We start from the raw sequence: 18828 nt of genomic DNA on the forward strand, positions 1-18828 counted from the left end.
ATGCGACAGTCCCTTCTAGATCATCTTTTCCATGTCCTAGTCATTTTAAAATCTAGGAATAGTAACATGAGAGCTAGCTTTGCTCCAGACACGGTATAGCCACATTATTTGCATGATCTCACTTGTTTCTCACAACCTAGTAGATACAGAAACTGCCTGAAGTGCATTTATTGTATTTCGCTTCTTATGGTACAAGATGTAACAATATGACAGTTATTGTCAGATGTCCTTATTGTCTACGTGTGGATTTGCCCACTCAGATGAGTAGCCAATACCCTTTATTTCCAGCTTTCTTCCAAGCATATTGCTAGGTTCCTTCCTAGGCCTGAGTGAGACTGTGCTTTGGGAAAGCATACTTATTTTAACCTCGTCCTGAAAAGATCACAGCTGATAAGGTAATTCCACACATACATATGCTGTAGAAATGATTTTTAGGTTCTTCGGTTTTTGGATTCTGTATGTTTGTGCCGTGTTCCTTAAACCACAGATGGTACTTTTGTGCACACCTGTCTCCTCCATCAGACTGTAATTTAGATGCAGGAACTTATTCAACACCTTCTATTCTACACATTCTAAATTTCCAATTGCTAATAATAAATAATAAAATCGTTAATACAAATTTTTCCACATAGAATATTTCAATCAATTAATTGAATTAATTAATTTTGTATTAACCTCTCCTTTACTTTTTTTCTTTTCTCACTTTTCAGGAAATCATTTGCCAGAAGAATACTGTGAGTATTTTGCTTAACCCTTCCAGAAACTTTTTAATCTTTTCTTTTCCATCACCTAATCTCTGGTGTTTTTTTCCATTTCTGTAAATGATTAATTCCTATCTGTTTTCCCTTTTTAAAATTTCTGACTTGTCAATATAAATATGGGTTATTTTACATAAATATTGCTTTATATTGAAACTTTATATTAATGGGATGTGACACTGATATCTGTTTTCTTCCATGTATAATTATGGTTTAGAAAAAAATTTCCCATAGTATATCCAATTTTGAATAATTATGAGTGGCACTAAAGCAACATATATAGATATACAGATTCACACACACATACGTGTGCATATGTGTGTATGTATATCTATATATACACATCTGTGTCTCTAAATACACTGTGTATCCATATATACACTGTTTATATACAGATTATAAATATACATATCCACACATATACATGGGGATATGTGTACGTAGATACCTCTATCTCTATCAAGCATCTGTCTGTTGAGATTGACTTAAGATCCTAAGTCTTGTAGAGTACACTCTGAGACCTTTTGAGACTACACTTAAAAATTCATACCCTCCACCCAGAATTAAACTAAAGTTCAAAAGTGATCAAAATAAGTTTAAACATTTTTAAATGCTTGAAGAAAAATTATAATATATTCTGGAATCAGCCTTGTTATGCCAGTGGTTGTACTGTTCCTTTTGGAAAGTAAACCAGTATTTAAAATCTTGAAGAATGCATCACTATAACTCAGTGTGGAAATAACATACTACATAAAGATCTGCACAGGATTCCACCTAAGATGATATGGTTAAAAGTACAATGGGTAGTTTTCCCTCAGATCAGAAACTTAAGAAATTAAGATTTAAGAAATGAAAGATTTCAAGTCAGAGGCTCATTGCAACATAAATAATTTTGCCATTAAAAACTCATCCTTCATATCTCAATAGGAAATGAGCAACTATTGCTTCAGGCATCAATTCAGTGTACCAGAATTTATTAAGAAAACATTGATTGAACATGAACTGTGCATCAAGTTCGGGGCTTGGTACTGCAAGGGATTCACCATAGGGTCTGAAAGTGGAACAGCTTATTCATAACTGTCCCAGGAGGCAACAACTGAGGAGTGCCATAGTCTAGTTGGGGGAGAAGGTCAATAAACAAATAAGCAAACAAACAAATTAGAAAATTAACATAAGGCAGTGTGCTAAAGAGGGGGCCACTCTTCTCTCCACTAGTCACGGAAGGTCTTTCAGAAGGGGTAGCATTTACCTGAATGTCAGGGAAGAGCTAATCATGCCCAGTGATGGATTGGAAAAGTGGGGAAACAGGTTTATAAGTTGATCCAATACTGCACATTACAATCAAGTCACCCACTGACTTGAGTGAGCTACAGTGTTTCCAGTACTGGGTGTCCTCCAAAGCTGAGTATTTTGAGCATATATTTCAATATGTTTGAATGTGGAAAGCATTTCTTCCCAGAAGCTTAATTCATTTTCCACACACACTTATGTGTACATCTTTATGTAATTTTTAAAAATTGGAAAACAGAATTGGCATCTTTTTTAACAACAGCAGTGAAGATAATTGGAGAGACTACATCTAGATTTTGAGCTGTGAGTTTTTATAGCCATGAAAACAAGCACAGACCAGAAAGATTAGCCTTATTATTTTAAGACCATGACTTAGTGTTTCGAAATTTAAGGAAATATCGTGTTTCTACTTCAAGAAGCAGGTTGAAATGTTTTAGAACTAGTATCTTATGAGTAAAAGACCGTTGCTGCATCTCAGGTGTCTGTTCTTGGTCACAAAGTCGTTGCTTTCACTTGCTTTGGATTATTACTCATTTCAGGCTCGGGGATTAGTAGCAATCTGTGAATAGAAATTGCAGTAATGATATTTCTAAGTTACATGAGCCAACTTGGGGAATAAATGTTCCCGTATTATTTGTGTTCATTATTTTGAAAAAGTGCTTTTCTCAGCAGTTGATAACCTTCTCACACTTTCTCCCCGCTGCGCGCTCTCTGGGCTGTCTCACAGCTCAGGTCTAGGAGCATCTGTAGACCTCTTGCAGCTTTTTGCTCTCCCCTTTTTTTGGACAGTGGGACATTGGAAAAAAAAATTTTTGCCTTAGAAACATGTGGAAGAGACTCAAAAAAATGTAGTGAGGCCAGGAACTTGGAGAAATCCTTAGCATGCTGAATACCTTCAACAAGGATTCTGAAGACTTATTCCATGGGATTTAAAGACAGTTTCAGGCATCTGATTTTCTCTACTACTTGCATGACTCTCATTTCTCTCTTTTTACCCCTCCAGTGCTCAACACACCCCTAGACATCTGATAGTCATTTTCTCCCAGAATTAGTTTTACACGGATACATTATTCCCCAGTGCCCAGTATTTCAAAAATAATGTATTCTATGTCTTGTCTTATACACAAATACACATGCTATTAAGGCTTCTGAGGATACAGAACGTTATCTAGCAACAGAAGAATAATATTGCAAAACTCTAATAGTGCTTCTCTGGTTTATTGGCTTCTCATCTGTTTGTCCTTATTTTCATGACTTGAAGATTCAGAGCCTTTTCTTTTGTAATTTTGAGTCCAAGTGCTTATGTCAAACAAGAGTATTTGATTCTGTTGCTCTTTTATAACCCACTCATAGTTTAAGCTCCGGAAGCTTTGAAAAGCAACCTCTTGATATACTTGCCTTTCTTTTCTGCTTAGGCAACCGCTTGGCTGAAAGGATTAACTTGGGGGGACCTGCTGTGGGACCTTGGTAACATTTTAGAAGCAGGATATGTTTATTTTCTCTCTTCCTGACCAGTCTTCCAATTATTGTTCCATGAAGGAGAACTTGGAAAAGGAACAATTTCATGTACTTGATTTAAAAATCAAGTCTCAACCTTTAGAGGTTCTTCTCATACTTTAGATGGGAGTCAGGTCCAGTTTCTGCCTCATTACCTAACCTATGAGTGCCTCAAAGAATAACATGTTCATAAATAATTAAGTCTGGCCGTAACGGCATTTGGCACTTCTCATCAGTAACTTGGTTCATGCAGGGTTCTGTGCAAGGTGACCTGAGGCAAAGGGTTGGTATGCCAGCATGCTGAGGCCACTCAGGACAGTGCCCAGACCCCTAGCGATAATGGCCTGCCCTCTAGAGAAGGAGTTCTTGGGCTGGAGTCCCAGGCACAGCCCAGCCCAGCTGCGTGACCTCTGCCACCCAACCTGAATCCTCACCTGTCAGATGGAGACAAGATCGCCTTCCTCAGTGGGCTGCCATGAAGATAATGACTGTTCATTCCTTGTCACATGCAAGTGGTGAATAATTGTTTGCTCCCATTTGTTTAGTTCAAAGGGTAAGAGAAGTAATGCCTTGTTCTCTGTAATGCTGACATGGAACAAATTATCTGGGCTCCTGGGCTCCCTAGAAGAGTGATCGAGTTTTCCAGCCATCTCATTCTAGTTTTCAGCCCTCTGCTTTTTTTCTTTCTCTCTGGTTTTTCTCTTAGAGGTCACTCCCATTTCCTCAGATTCAACCATACAAGAGAATTCCCAGGTCTGTATGTTGGTTTGAAGCCCTTTTATATTTCCAATCATATATGTCCAGCTCTTTTTTGAACATGGCCCCTCTAGATGTCCTGCTTCCCATAAATCCCAGCCTTTCAAAAGTGTGCACATTACCCTATGCACCCCAGGTCAGATCTCAGCCTCTCCCGTGAGTTCTTCTCATATTTTAATTGGAACTCAGATTCTGTGTATGACCTGACATACAATAAGTGCCCTCCAAGTGTAATCTGTTCATACATAATTGACTGGTCTGCTTTCTGAGTTCTTGCTTTTCGTTTAGGATCCCAGTCTTTCTTAGGGAGCCCCATTTACAACTGTGGAGTCGCCTTCTTCCTCTCTCTCAATATCTGTAACCAGTTGGCTGAGTCTCGGTAACTCATTCTTTTTGACATCCAGCACGTGCGTTAACTGTCCACTGCTGCCGCTGCCAATCTGGTCAGGCTTTATAGCTTCCCACCTAATTTCCTGAAATCTTGTTTCTTTCTCTTTCAATTCACTCTGTTTTCTGCCCACATTGTCAAAATGCACAGCTTTAATTACGTTTTCTTTCCTGCTCTTTATCGTTCCATGATTCCCACTGCCCAACTTTTAGAGTTTCAAATCCTTAAATTGTATTCACTTCCATTCTGTGAGCCCTCAGCGCCAGTCAGAGTCACTTACTCAGGGGTGTCCCATCCAATTTCTCTTTTATTCTTCCCAGCTCCACTTTTGTTTGCACTAGTGCACCCTCACTTGGCATCATCAGAGTCATGATGAGTGAGCTGAGAGCAACACGGGCTGAGGTTAGAGAGAGAGAGGCAGGGTTTGGATAGTCAGGCCCTTGTAGGCTACAGGGACATTTTATCTCTATCCCAGGAGCAGGAGAGGAGGCTTGAAGGAAAGTCATCTGATACAGGTTGTTAAAAGATCATTGTAATGGCTGCGTAGATAATAGATTCGAGGGCAAGAGTGGATGCAAGGAGACCAGCTAAAAGCCACTTACAGTGGCTCGGGCCAGGCATGTCGAAGTGCGGCAGAGAAAATGGAGGGAAATGGGCAAATATGGGAGTTATTTTGGAGATGGACTGGACAGGACTTTGACAGGTTATAGGAGGTGAAGGAAATGGAAGCATTCAGGATAACTTCAGGGCCTCTAGATTTAGGAACTGGGACACTAATGGAGCTGTGACTGAGACAGAGCATCCTGGAAGGGAACAGCTTGATCTGGCATCTCACGCACAGAGCTGTCACGTGGGCAGCCCTTAAACATGAGCTCATATTATTTCTATGTATTTATGCTGTGTCTCTCTGACTAAAATGGAAGTTCCCTGAAGGCTGAAGACTGTGTTTTAAATTACCCTGTTTTTCCTGCAGCATAGATTATAATGCCTTGGCCATGAGAAATGATGAATAAATATTTAATTGATTGATGGAAATTGAGTCGTGCTGGTTTTTTATATCATCTTTAAGTAAGCAATTAAAGAAATTGGAGAGGATTTATGTTCTCAGAGGTCATACATAAGAAATGAGGTTTTTTGATTTCCCTTCACATTCAGGATTATTATTCAACATGACCCACTGAGGTAAGACGTGGGGTTACGTGTGGAGTCTGCAGGCCAGCTCACCGCCTCCTGGTGCCTCCTCTCTCCACAGATGTGCACTGGGAACTACACGTTTGTTCCTTACATGATAACTCCACATAACAAGGTCTACTGCTGTGATAGCAGCTTCATGAAGGGTTTGACAGAGCTCATGCAGCCGAACTTCGAGCTGCTTCTTGGACCCATCTGCTTACCTCTTGTGGATCGTTTCATTCAGCTTTTGAAGGTGGCACAAGCAAGTTCCAGGTGAGGTTGAATAATGCCATCTGTGAGGATAATGAAGTGTTAGTCTGCCTCCCTTGTGCATATTATCAGATTTCCCTTACATAGAGCACACAGACCAGAACCAGGGAAAAATATATAAGGTCCTGTAAATGGATAAAATAGATGCCCCATGGTCCACCTGTTGCGTTTTGTTCACTTTATTCACAGGAGAACAACTTAAAATCATTAAAAAAAAAGATTGCCAACTATGTTATAGTAATGGGTAGAGCTAAAAATATATTCAAAGTAAGGACAGAAACATTACCTGAATAAATGTCCAGGGACTTTTAGTGTAAGGACAAGAACTCTCTTGTTCTTGTCACTAAAAATTGCTGAAAGCATTATTTTATTTTAGTTAAGGGCAATCATTTATGCTAATAAATGACAATGATGAAACAGAAAGTAAATGTTATATATCCTGTTCAAATCGCAGGCACACCTAGTTTATTTAAAACAATATCTATTCAAAACCATAAAATAAAAAATAAAGTTTTAGCATTTTAAGTGGTACACTGCAGGGTCTTGGAAAATTCATTAACATGGAGTGTCTTTATCTTTAATTCTTTCTGAAGCAAGATAGAGCGTAAAAAGAATAGGATGCCCAAATTTCTTAATGCCACATAGATGAGGTATTCCTTCTATGCAACTTAATGAACTGAAAGGCACGAATGCTGCAAATGTCATTCACTTCCTTATAAAAACATTGCTTTCCATTGAAATCCTTTCTAGTATTAACTCCTTGAAATGTGTGTTTTCCCAACAGCCAGTATTTCCGAGAATCTATACTCAGTGATATCAGGAAAGCTCGTAACTTATACACTGGTAAAGAGTTGGCAGCTGAATTGGCAAGGATTCGACAGCGAGTGGATAATATTGAAGTCTTGACAGCAGATATTGTCATAAATCTGTTACTTTCCTACAGAGATATTCAGGTAAGAAGATGCTCGAGGTAAAATCTTAGTCATATAACCTGTTGGAAGAATAAGGGAATGTTAACATCCAGTTTCAGTTAGCTAATAAGTCGTTCATGTCACTACATGGACTTTTTATTGGCTCTCCAATGCTTTCTGTCCAGAGATTTTATGATAAATAAAACAGACTCATAAGAGTTAACCGTCAGTGATTATGAAAGACTTGTACAGTAAAGGCTTGACTTTTTCCTCCAAAAGAACAAAAAGAAAAATTTGCATGCATAGCTAATCCACAGCCAGCCTATTCTATTCGTTAGCCTCAGGCACACCTGTCAGTCAATAAATGAAAGCTTTGTTTTGGCAAAAACCAGAAATTTTTAGAGCTTTTTGGACATGTCTCTTAATCCTTGAAATTGTGTTGCTGGAAATTAATAGTGCTGGATCTAACTAGCCAGAAGCAAGAAATGTGCAAATGATCAATTATAAAAATAACATTAAAAATATATAATGTAAAACATGAACATGCCCTATAATTTTTATATGTCTTAAAATGTTTAAATTATGGTAAGTAGAAGGAAATCCTCTCTGGGTTGGGAATTTACTATTGGATTTTTACAGTAAAATTTAAGTGACTTCTGGTTTCCTTTTCCCAACCTTTCAGGCCCAAGTAAGGTTTCACATGGACAACAGAGCTTCACATACGTTGAGAAGTGTGGCACTTAGGAGCCCATGACTAGAGAGCTTACTTATGTTGGAATGAGATCATTTTGTTACTTAGAACTTTGGTCAGTTGTTCCATATCCTTGATATTTTAGACATTATTTCCCTGAAAAGAATTGGTAAGACACTGCACACCAGGAATCTGGCTCCATGGAGAAGTAAACCACCCACATTTAGACAACATGGCATTACCATGCTAGATGGCTTACGTTTTTTAAGGTCGGATGTGGTAACTCATGTTTTATCTGCGTAATCCAAACTCTTCAAACAAGCAAACAAACAGTTTCGTTTTGGTTCTAGATTCTTCAAAATGTTCATGCGTTCTAGTTCTCTCTCTCTCTCTCTTTTTAATTTTTATTGAAATATGGTCAGTTTACAATGTTTTGTCAATTTCTAGTTCTCTTTTTAATGCTCTTCTCAGGTTCAGGTATCTGGTTGTCAAAAGGCATTTCATGTCAGGAGTTTCTCCTAATGCTTTAATGCTATGTTATTCTCCTCTTGTTTGGAAGGACTATGATTCTATTGTGAAGCTAGTTGAGACTTTAGAAAAGCTGCCGACCTTTGATTTGGCCTCCCATCACCACGTGAAGTTTCATTGTGCATTTGCACTGAATAGGTAAGAAGAAAAATTTCCCAGCCACAATGGGCTAACATTGTTTTCTAACCTGCCTATTCTCTCTGTGGTATGTTTTCACTGTAGCGTTGCAGCCACTCCCTATTAGAATGTAGTGTTAATATTTCTACTTCAACCATGTAAAATTAGGAAGCATGTATTCTGATCTTTCTCTGGCTTTTTTGCCAGTAAAAAAAAGTGCCTCAGTGTTTATATATTTAAATTCTTTCTTTAATCTTATTTTTATTGAAGCATAGTTGATTTACAGTGTTACTTTCAGGTGTAGAGCAAGGTGATTCATATATATATGAACATGTGAGATAGATAGATAGATAGATAGATCGATCTCACATCTTTATCCATTCACCTATCAATGGACATTTAGGTTGTTTGCATGTCTTGGCTATTGTATACTTAAATTCTTAAAATTCTTTTTCTTACCTGTCAAAGTTTATATTTGCTATTTATATTTTTCTAAGATTTTGAAAATTATATGGATATGTTATCTTTAAATATACTCAACACCAAATAGTTATTTACACAAAAATAAATTAACCAGAGTAAGGACAGTTATAGCTAGGTGAACATATTCCTAACCAGAGAATATGTTCACTGGGATTGCTCTGAACAGACCTCATTATAATAAAAGCTATGGGGTTTATGTCCATGTCCAGATTCATGTCCATGAATCTGCTCAGACCAGGACTAACACTGCTTCCAGTCCTTCCTCTAGGCCTTCCGTTGGCATCATGGCTGGCACATACCTCAGTGCCACTTTCTACCCAGGGCCACCGTGGAGGACCATCCTTGCTCTGGCCATAGGGAGGCCTAAAGCACTGAACTGTCCGAAACTTAATTGTGCTCTTCTCCTCTATGGTGGAGAGTTGACTATATATGTGATTACCACAACTGAAGAGAATGATAAAAAGAAGACGTATGGGCGTGGGGGACATCACATCTATTGGGCATTTGCCATGAAGGCTTAATTATTTTACCAGTGAGGAAACTGAAGCTGGGAGAGGTTGAGTGACTTTTCCTCAAGGCTCATAGTTAGCATGTTGTAAATCCAAGACTCAGACCCTGGTCTGTCTGATGCTGATGTCTGTGTTCATCACCACTCGGTCCTCCTACCTCTGTTACAAAGGAAGCTCAGCATGCTCTTCAGCCAAGGTCGCGTCTTTCCTTTTTTATCTATCTAAACTCTAGAACTTGCTAACTTTATCAATAATGTATAATGGAAGTCTGTTTTATCTCCCCATTTATTAAATATCCTTCTCTTTAGATTTGACAGAGTGAGATGAAACCTCTAGAGGTTACCTTTTCCAGCTTCAAATAAGTCCTTTTTAAAAGATGAAATGAAAAGTGGAATGAAATATATTCTATTTTGAAATGAAAAGTGAAAGTCCATGAGAGACTTTCATATTTTCCTTTATCTATATTTTTGTCTCTCTTTTCTAAAATAGAATAGAATGAAAGGATAAATATATTTGTGTGAAGCATTATTCTAAACTTAACGTATTTAGTACAAAGTGTAAAAAGGAATTTCATGGACAGAAAGATTTAAAATAGTAGCTGAGAATAGAAATAACTCTTTTTATAGAACTGTTTTCTTGAAATATATTTCACATACCATACAATTTTATTTAAAGTGTACAATTCAATGAATTTTGGTATATTAACAGAGCTGTGTGACCGTCAACACCATAAATGTTAAAACATTTTTATCACCCTCCGAAACCCCCCTCCCATTAGCAGTTTCCCTCCCATTTCATCTCAAATCCCCTAGACCTAGGCAACCACTCATCTACCTTCTGTCTCCATAGATTTGCCTATTCTGGACATTGCATGTAATGGGATCATACAATATATAGTCTTTTGTGACTAGCTTCTTTCGTTTAGCATAGTGTTTTCAAGGTTTAAGAAATAAGTCCTAAGAGAATGTTTATCTTTGTGAATTGTCTGTACATACTTGCTAATTTTAAAATGACCTACATAAAGCATCTTCCTTAGATAATCCATTGGTCACATGAAGAAAACAGGTGTCTCGAGTTAAAGTTGGTTTGTTGGAATTGTCTGTGAATTAGTTTGCTCAGTGTTTTGGAGCAAAAGCCGTTGAAATCTGTAGTCAGGGTTTTGTCCCTGTTTGGATTAGTTGACTCTGCCCCACCCAGGGCCAGAGACTGCTTTTCTAATCTCACTCCACCAACTTGAACCTTCATAGGGACTGCAGGGAAACTGGAAGGACTGTGGGTGGGTAAGCACAAATCCATCACCATTAGCAGAAAAGCAACTCAAAAGAAATCCTTGTTAGACGCTGTAGACATGCAATAGCATAAAAAAACAAAAACAAAAAAGGCTTAGGACAGAGGTTTACAGAGGACTACCAAAATCTAATTGTTATTTCTATCCTGCCAAACTTCACTAATGTGAATCAATATATTAAATAGAGTTTTTAAAAGATAATTGGCCTAAACTGCGTCTGTAATCTATTTTGAAACAACGGTGTTTCCTTCCTCTACCTTAGGAGAAATCTCCCTGGAGATCGAGCAAAAGCTCTTGACATTATGCTTCCCCTGGTGCAAAGTGAAGGGCAAGTGGCTTCGGATATGTATTGCCTCGTTGGTCGAATCTACAAAGATATGTTTTTGGACTCTAACTTCATGGACACTGAAAGCAGAGACCGTGGAGCATCTTGGTAAGTGTACAGGGTGAGATACTTGATAAATCCATGACATAAAAAGTTGTTTGCAAATGAGAGTGTTAAATTATTCTTATTTTCCTTTAGATTATATGTTATTAAATAAAATCTTAGACTTTATAGCTTGAGTAAATAATTTTGATGAAATTCATTCAATAAGGCAGAGTAATTTTGGGTAAATTAGATGAATAGACGATGATTTAAGAAAAACAGAATTTTTAAAAAAGATATTATAAATATAATGTATACTACAATACAAAATATTAGGGAACAGTTATAAAAATTTATAGAAAGACAAGAAAGAAGACCTGAATGAATGGGAATATATACCAAGGCTGTGGATGAGAAGACTTGATATTTTGAAGACGTTAATTCTCCACAGCAGGGCTTTTCATGTAATTTGACAAATTGATTCTAAAATATATTTGAAAAGAGGGGAGCCAAAAATGGGCAAAGCAATTTTGGAGAGCAAGGTGGAGGGACCTGTTCTACAAGATAATGACACCAACTATAATGATGTAATAATGAAGATATTGCAGTAGGAGTGTAGGCATAGACAAATAAAACAGTGGAGCTGAAGAGAGAGCCTGGAACAGGCAGAGATGTATATATAAGACTAGATTTATGGCATGATATGTTTCATGAGCCAGAGTGAAATAGATGGACTCTTCAAGAATGGTCCTGAGAAAATTTGTTTATCTGCTTGTAAAAATAAAATAAAAATGAATCCCTACTTTAACCCATGCACAAAAAAAAAAAAATCCAAGTGAATTAAAGATCAAATATTTTTTTAAAATCCTCAGAAAGATATTTTTAGAATAAGATATACAAACTGAATTTATGACTTCAGGATAGGAAAGAATTTTTAAACAAGGCTTAAAAAATATCATAAACCATTTAAAAAGAAGAGATTGGGAAACTAGTGTCCATTAAAATTTGCATTGCTCATCAAGGTGCTAGCTTTTGTAAATGTCAGGGTAGATTCTATTGCACTGATCCTCCTGCTTATAACGCTATGGAGGTTAACAAAAATGTGTAACTCTGACAATTTCAGTTGTTGGCAAGGCTATTTGAGAAATGGGAGTCTCAGTCCCTGCTGGTGGTGGTGGAAAATGTTTTGACCACTTAAAGCCTTTGGCATTGTCAAGAAAAGCTGACAGCTTACCCTAGATCCAGCAGATCTCCTCCTAGTAATATACCCTAGAGACACTCTTGAAGTTTCTCTACATAAAGGTTTCAGTGTTTAAAAAAAAAAATCCTAAAAAAAGTTGAGCAAAATAAGAAGATGGCAGAAGGATACACAGAGCATGATATCGTTTATAGAAACTAAAAACGTACACACCTAGTAAAAGTATAGCTGCATGAATGCACACCATAAATTCCCAGTCAGTATGACAGGTACCAGTGGCGAAGGAGTAGAAAGGAATCACGGAAGGCATCACATGCAGCTGCGAGAATATTTAAAACATTTTATTTCTTGTGGGAAAGGTATACCTCAGGTGGTAAAGTGCATGTTAGCATGCAGGAGGTACTGGGTCCCCAGTAAATATAATAAAATAAAAATTAAAAATAAATAAACCTAATTAAAATAAAGTAAAAATAAATAAATAAACCTAATTACCTACCCCCCTACCAAAAAAAAAAAAAAGAAACCTAAAAAAAAATTAAAGAAAACATTTTATTTCTTAAGCTGAGTGGTGGGTATGTCGATGGGAAGTGTCGCTTACATTATTCTTCTGTACTTTTTAGTATTTCTATAACATTTCCCAAATATTCCTTGATTTAAAGAAATATAATAAACGAGGTTGACCTAGTTCAGGTGTTTCTCAATGACAGCTATAACATTTTGAAAGTTGTGAAACAGAAATCTTAATGTTTCAAAATCTTGTGTCATCTTAGCAGTTTAACGGATGACTGAAATTGGGATACTGGGTTATAACCAGGGAGGAAAACTTGGCGACAGTGATTTCCTAGATTTTCATGGACAGTTTTGGTTCAGAATTTTAAATTTGTATTATATTTTTTTACTACAATCCAGAGAGTTTTACAGTTTCTCTTAACCAATTTTTTTTCTGCTGTTACAAAAGAGAAATGAAACTATGCAGACTTCCTATTACTGGAAGATTTCCTCTTCCGGAAAATATTTCCAGAAGAATCTTAATTGTAGGAGAATTAAAATCCGATATTTGGAAGCATTGTGGCGGTATAAATGTTTTGATTTGGTAGCGATGATGAAATGCTTAGGTAATTTTTTAAAGCCTGACTTTCATGGTCAGTGAATTCAAACGAAAAACATCTCCTAAGAAATGAGTGTGCATTGTGCACAGGAATAAATTATAAGTGTTTCTCCATTTGAAAAACCAAACAATTTAGACTACTGAGAGCTTTCAAGGCCAGGTAAAGTTCAGTAAGGAACAAAATTTTTTTCTTGTGTTTTCGTTTTAACTTTCTATACTTCCCAATTCTGGTTTTTTTTCTATGGTTCCCATTTAGCGGAAGAATATTAACTCTCAAAAGAGCTTTGTGTTCAAAGTCTTCAGGTCAAATTAAAGATGTCAGTTTTTTATTATTTCATTTTAAGCTATTCATTGATTTTCTAGTAAGAACAGGGAAGGCTCAATGGGAGGATCCGTAGGAGTTAATCTTGGTATGTCACTCACTGATTTATTGAGTAATATAAGAATATTATTTCTACCGTAGATTACCTGTCTATAACCTACCATAATTGTCATTATATCCGTTTGTCCTAAAGGTCGTTAAGATTTCCCCGCATTTTAAAATGGGTGCTTTATCATGTCTTCACACTTGTAGAGCCATTTTGGTATTTCTCAGTGTTTCGATCCAACAACTCCCACAGTACCGCAAAAATACCCAGTCTTGGTTGATGTTTTGGCATCGGCCCTAACCAACGTACCCTTCCCCCCAGCCCCTTTCTATTAGAGCTGAGAAGTAAAGCATGATAGTCGAGGTGCTAACACAAGAGGGTGTTACTGAGATTCTTAGGCATCTGGCCAGACTTACCCAGGGTTATGCATTTCCTGAGTCATGGGTCCCGAAGGGATGTTTCAACTGACCTTTTTTGAGCCATAAGCTTCTGACTTTTCACTTGTCAAATGCTGGGATGGGATAAGGGGTGAGTGGCTGGCAGTCAGTCCCTAAAGCATCTTCCAAGGACTCTTTCCATAGCCTGAATCATTTTCTGTTGGCTTGAATGGACAGTCATCTACTGATCATGGGAAGTGTAAGGGTAAGAGCTTCAACTCAGAAAAAGAGCCCCAAGCACTTGTGATTACAGTGGCACATAGAACTCTTTCTTGAGGCTCTCCCATTTAATGTCTTTAATGAGTTTACTGTTCTGCCTTACAGTACAGGAGGAAAGTTTGACATTCCTCTGAGCATTGTAGCTGGTAGGAGAACCATACGAGGGCACTTTTTACTTCTAAGGAGACCTTCTGTTGCAGACCTGTTTTCTGAGAGGTTTACATAGGATTCAGATTACGAAAATAGAAAATAAGAAAAAAAAGTATAGTTTAGGTTTTTTAAGTCTGCAAAATCGTGATATATTGTAGAACAAACTTTAATTGTTGCATCTTATCCGGGACAGAGGGTGAGTGGTTTGAAAGAACACATCCTGCTGATGTAAGTATAAAAAAAGAGTAGTTCTCTAACATTTGCTGTTTTTAATTGTCACTTCCTTAGTTATTTTGGGTCATTGAAGCTCTTGTGGATGGCTAAAATAATGCTACTTTTTCTATATTTAAGTTTCTATAATCCAAGTTATGGTATGAAAAATGCCTTTTTGATCTCTAAGGAATTGAACTGAGTTTAGCTTTTAGTTGTGAAAAGGTTGTAGCTTTTTATCATAGCTGTTCTATATAAAGTTAAATATCAGTTAAAGAAAGCAGCAGTGGTACCTGTCACCAGTGTGGGGGAGAGGATGTTTGGGGTTGCGGCAGGGTAAACAGCCAGGTGAGGATAAGCGGGGAAGCTGGGAGGTGGCCAGCTTTCGAAGTAGGAGATATTGTGACCCAAGAGCCTGGACTTACATCCTGAAAAAAGGCCACAGAGTTTCTGAAGTGACAGACTTAACTGGAATAACCCAAGACCATACTATGGACTGTGACTTGCAGGGCTATGAAAAGTTCATTGCCAACATTATCTCCATAATTTCTTTTTTAACCTAACCTAAAAAAGAAATAACCACAAAATAGTTATGCTGAATTCATATGCCACGTGATTTACTGAGAACATTTTGTTGCACGAGTGCTTGTTCAATAGATAGAAATAATAATCAATCCCTTAAACTTCAGAGTCCACACAAGGGTTTGGTATATGTTCTTAACCATTGGAGGCTTATAAGGCCCTGGTGAAGTAGGCAAGGCTCACATTTTTCTTCCCATTTTTCAACTTAGGCAAGTGAAACCCAAAGAACATTAGTGAATTTCTAGATGTTTTGTGATTAATAAAATTTCAAGTCTAATTTTTTCAGATCCAGTGTTCTTTTTACAATATCCTAAGCTCTCTTTCCTGGAATTTCCAGGAACAGACATTTCTAGGAATATCTGTACTGTTTTGTTCCAGAGGCCTGGACTTTTAGGAGACTGACATGAAATAAATGTTGACCCAATACTTGGAAACAGTGTAATCTTGAGCAAATTACTTAACCTTCAGGAAATTCAGTTTTCTTGTTTGAAAAATAAGAATAATACCCACCTAGATGAGTTAAAATGCTCTTAGCATCCGACACATAGCAGAATACCTTACTCCAAAGAACTTAAGCAATAAAAAATGCACTTCCTAAAACATGAAGTCCAGAAATAGGGCTGAGTCGGGCATAGGTTGAGTTGGCAGCTTAAAACTGTCAGCTGGGTGGGTCTGTTTCCTGGTTATTGCTGTGAGTGGCTCTGCCCTCAGTCTGGCCTTCTTAGGGTTGCAAGGTGGCTGGGGCCATTTCAGGCATCAGTCAAACTTAGCTATGCCTGAGTCTGAGACAAGAGAAAAGGAGGCCATCTTTTTCTGTATCTTTTTCTTGGGACTAAGAAAACACTCATAAAAACCAACCCCACACTTTCCTTACATTTCTTTATGCTTCCAGGATTTCATCATCAGCCCAATACCACACAAATCACCAGCAAGGAAGAGGGTATTAGTACAAATGGTTTAGACTTCTCACTTTAGCAGGAATGAATGTTCTGTTGTGAAGATTAAATGAAGCAACATATGTTAACATCCTGGAATTTAGTAGACCCTCAGAGTTATATCCTTAGCATATAATATGTGAAAATATTTTGTGTCTTCATATAGTGTTGTATTTATCCATGTTCAAAATGGATATTGACTAGATAATGGATAGTGATTCGATTCCCTTTTTCTAAAATATTCCTGAGTTTCCAATCTCTTCTTTCTGGACCTAGCTGAAGAGTTTAGCTAGTGAGGGAAAAGTCAGAGAATCTGTATGTTTGGACACAGGAAATTGCTTGAATTTCATATACCACAGCTGTCGTGGGGTCACGTGGGATAGGCAGTGATTGCTTGAAATCATATTTGGTTTTAGAGATGACGATATCTCATTCTGGAGGGGAGATATGAAGTCATTTTCAGGTCTTTGACAGGAAATTAGGTGCTTGTACTGTATTAGCATAATCATATCTCCCCTATTGTAATGCCAAAAAGATCCATAGCCAGGAAATTAAAAGCATTAAGTCTGTTTTTAGCATTAATATGTTCACTTTTCCATAGTAACGGGAAAGAACAGACAGCTTTGCCTTATCAACTAATTTTCTTTTACGTCAGTGACAGTGCTATTCAAACAGTAATGTGTGCCTAATAACTGTTTAGTTTTTATATTATTAATAGGATTGGCTTTACTCAGGAAGAGTTATGTAACCAACCAACTGACATACAAATAAAGACCAATGTCTATTTTCCATTTGCTAAATTAGCACCCCCCCTTTTTTTTTCTTGGCTTTGAGATACCTTTCTCCATGTTATCTCTGTTTCTCCTACCCTTCTTACCCACCAGAGTTTTAGCTCACCATTATTCCACTGACATCATTTTTCTTTAGTCCTTGTTGTGTCTATTAAGTGCATTTCCAATGGACTTTTTGGATGACTTTTATCCTTAGAATACCAAACCTAAAGAGTTTTTAGCAACTCAGCATGACACCTGGGTCATTGGTGTCCAGATATAGATGGCTCCTAAGGGATCGACAATTCTGGGATAATTGGAGACTTGAGTAAAACACAGTGTTCCCCCAATTGCTTTGTAAACAGTGCTCAAGAAAGAAACTCAACTATAATGCATTTAAATATAAGAATACAGTTAGGCTGCAAGTCTATCACTCAAACACTAACCAAAAGAAATCTGCTGTGATTATATATTAATATCAGACAAAACTGACCTTAAGGCAAAAATTTCTGCAAGAGTTAAGGAGGAACAATTCATAATGATAAAAGGCTAAATTTGACAGGAAGATTTATAATGCCCCCCTTTTTGCTCCTGATAGTTTTGCATAACACTAATTTGTATTCTCTCTCTCTCTTTCTCTGATGAACAGTCTACCTAGGAGTTTATCGATTTTAATAATCTTCTCATAGAACCAACTTTTGGCTCTGCTGATTTACTTTATTGCACATCCACTTTCTACTTCATTCATTTCTGCTCTTTCCTTAATTATTTCCTTCCTTCTACTTTGGGGATAATATGCTGTTATATTTCTAGATGGAAGCTTAGGGGCACTGATTTTTCAATCTCGCTCCTTGCCCAACATACGCATTTAAAGATATAAATTGTTCTGCATCCCAGAAATTTTGATCTATTGAACTTTCAAAATCACCCAGCTCAAATATCTTTTAATTTTTAGTGTGACTTCTTTGACCCCTGGGTTATTCAGAAGTAGGCTATCCAATTTACAGACATATCTTTCTTTCTTGTTCTCTAGTTTAATTCTGTTGTGATGAGAGGTGCCTTTACAGCCCAGGATACAGTCCACTGTTGTTGGGTGTAGTGTTCCACATAAGTCAGTTAGATTAATTTGGTTTATCATGTTATTCACATCTTCCATATCTTCACTGATTTTTGTCTGCCTATTTTATCATCACTGAGAGAAGTGTTTTAAAACCTCCAGCTGTGAATGTAGATTTGTCTATATATTTTTTAGCTTTGTCAATTTTTGCTTTATATATTTTGAAACCATGTTAATAAGTATGTTTAGGATTATAAATCTTCCTGTCAAATTTACCCTTTTATCATTATGAAATGTTCCTCCTTATATCTTGTGATAATTTTTGCCTTAAAGTTAATTTTGTCTGATATTAATATATAATCACAGCAGATTTCTTTTGGTTACTGTTTGAGTGATAGACTTTCAACCTAACTAAATTCTTATATTTAAAGTGTGTCTCTTTTAAATGCATTATGGTTAAGTCTCTTTATTTTTTCTTTCTTTTTTTCTTTTTTTTTGCTGCTGTTCTTAAATTTAACAAATTTAAAGTTCTTAAATTTGTCAGATCTCTTTTATTTGGAGTGTTTAGATCATTTGCATTTAATGTGGTAACTGATGGTTGCAGTTATGTCTATCATCTTGCTATTTATTTTCTACTTATTTCATATGTTCTTTGTTCCTTTAGCCCTCCATTCCCCCCTTTTTTTCTATTAATGTAATATTACATTTTATCCTCTATTAGCAATTTAGTAATACTTTTTATATTACGCTTTTAGTAGTTCCCTAGAA

General features: G+C 36.8%; 1 protein-coding gene across 5 annotated transcripts in view; it reads left to right on the forward strand.

Moving 5' to 3' along the window:
* The window catches only part of MAP3K5 (mitogen-activated protein kinase kinase kinase 5), a 202174-nt gene that overhangs the window by 95754 nt on the left and 87592 nt on the right, over window positions 1-18828 (forward strand). For 4 of the 5 annotated variants that reach the window (XM_031456407.2, XM_031456408.2, XM_010983676.3 and 1 more), the window contains exons 3-7: window positions 711-734; window positions 5942-6135; window positions 6917-7085; window positions 8294-8400; window positions 10922-11092. In XM_031456407.2, the coding sequence (XP_031312267.1) occupies window positions 711-734; window positions 5942-6135; window positions 6917-7085; window positions 8294-8400; window positions 10922-11092 (665 nt within the window). The remainder of the gene's footprint in view (window positions 1-710; window positions 735-5941; window positions 6136-6916; window positions 7086-8293; window positions 8401-10921; window positions 11093-18828) is intronic. The other variant, XM_031456405.2, reaches the window with a different exon arrangement.

The sequence above is a fragment of the Camelus dromedarius genome, chromosome 6, assembly GCF_036321535.1.
Source record: "Camelus dromedarius isolate mCamDro1 chromosome 6, mCamDro1.pat, whole genome shotgun sequence".
Taxonomy (NCBI): domain Eukaryota; kingdom Metazoa; phylum Chordata; class Mammalia; order Artiodactyla; family Camelidae; genus Camelus; species Camelus dromedarius.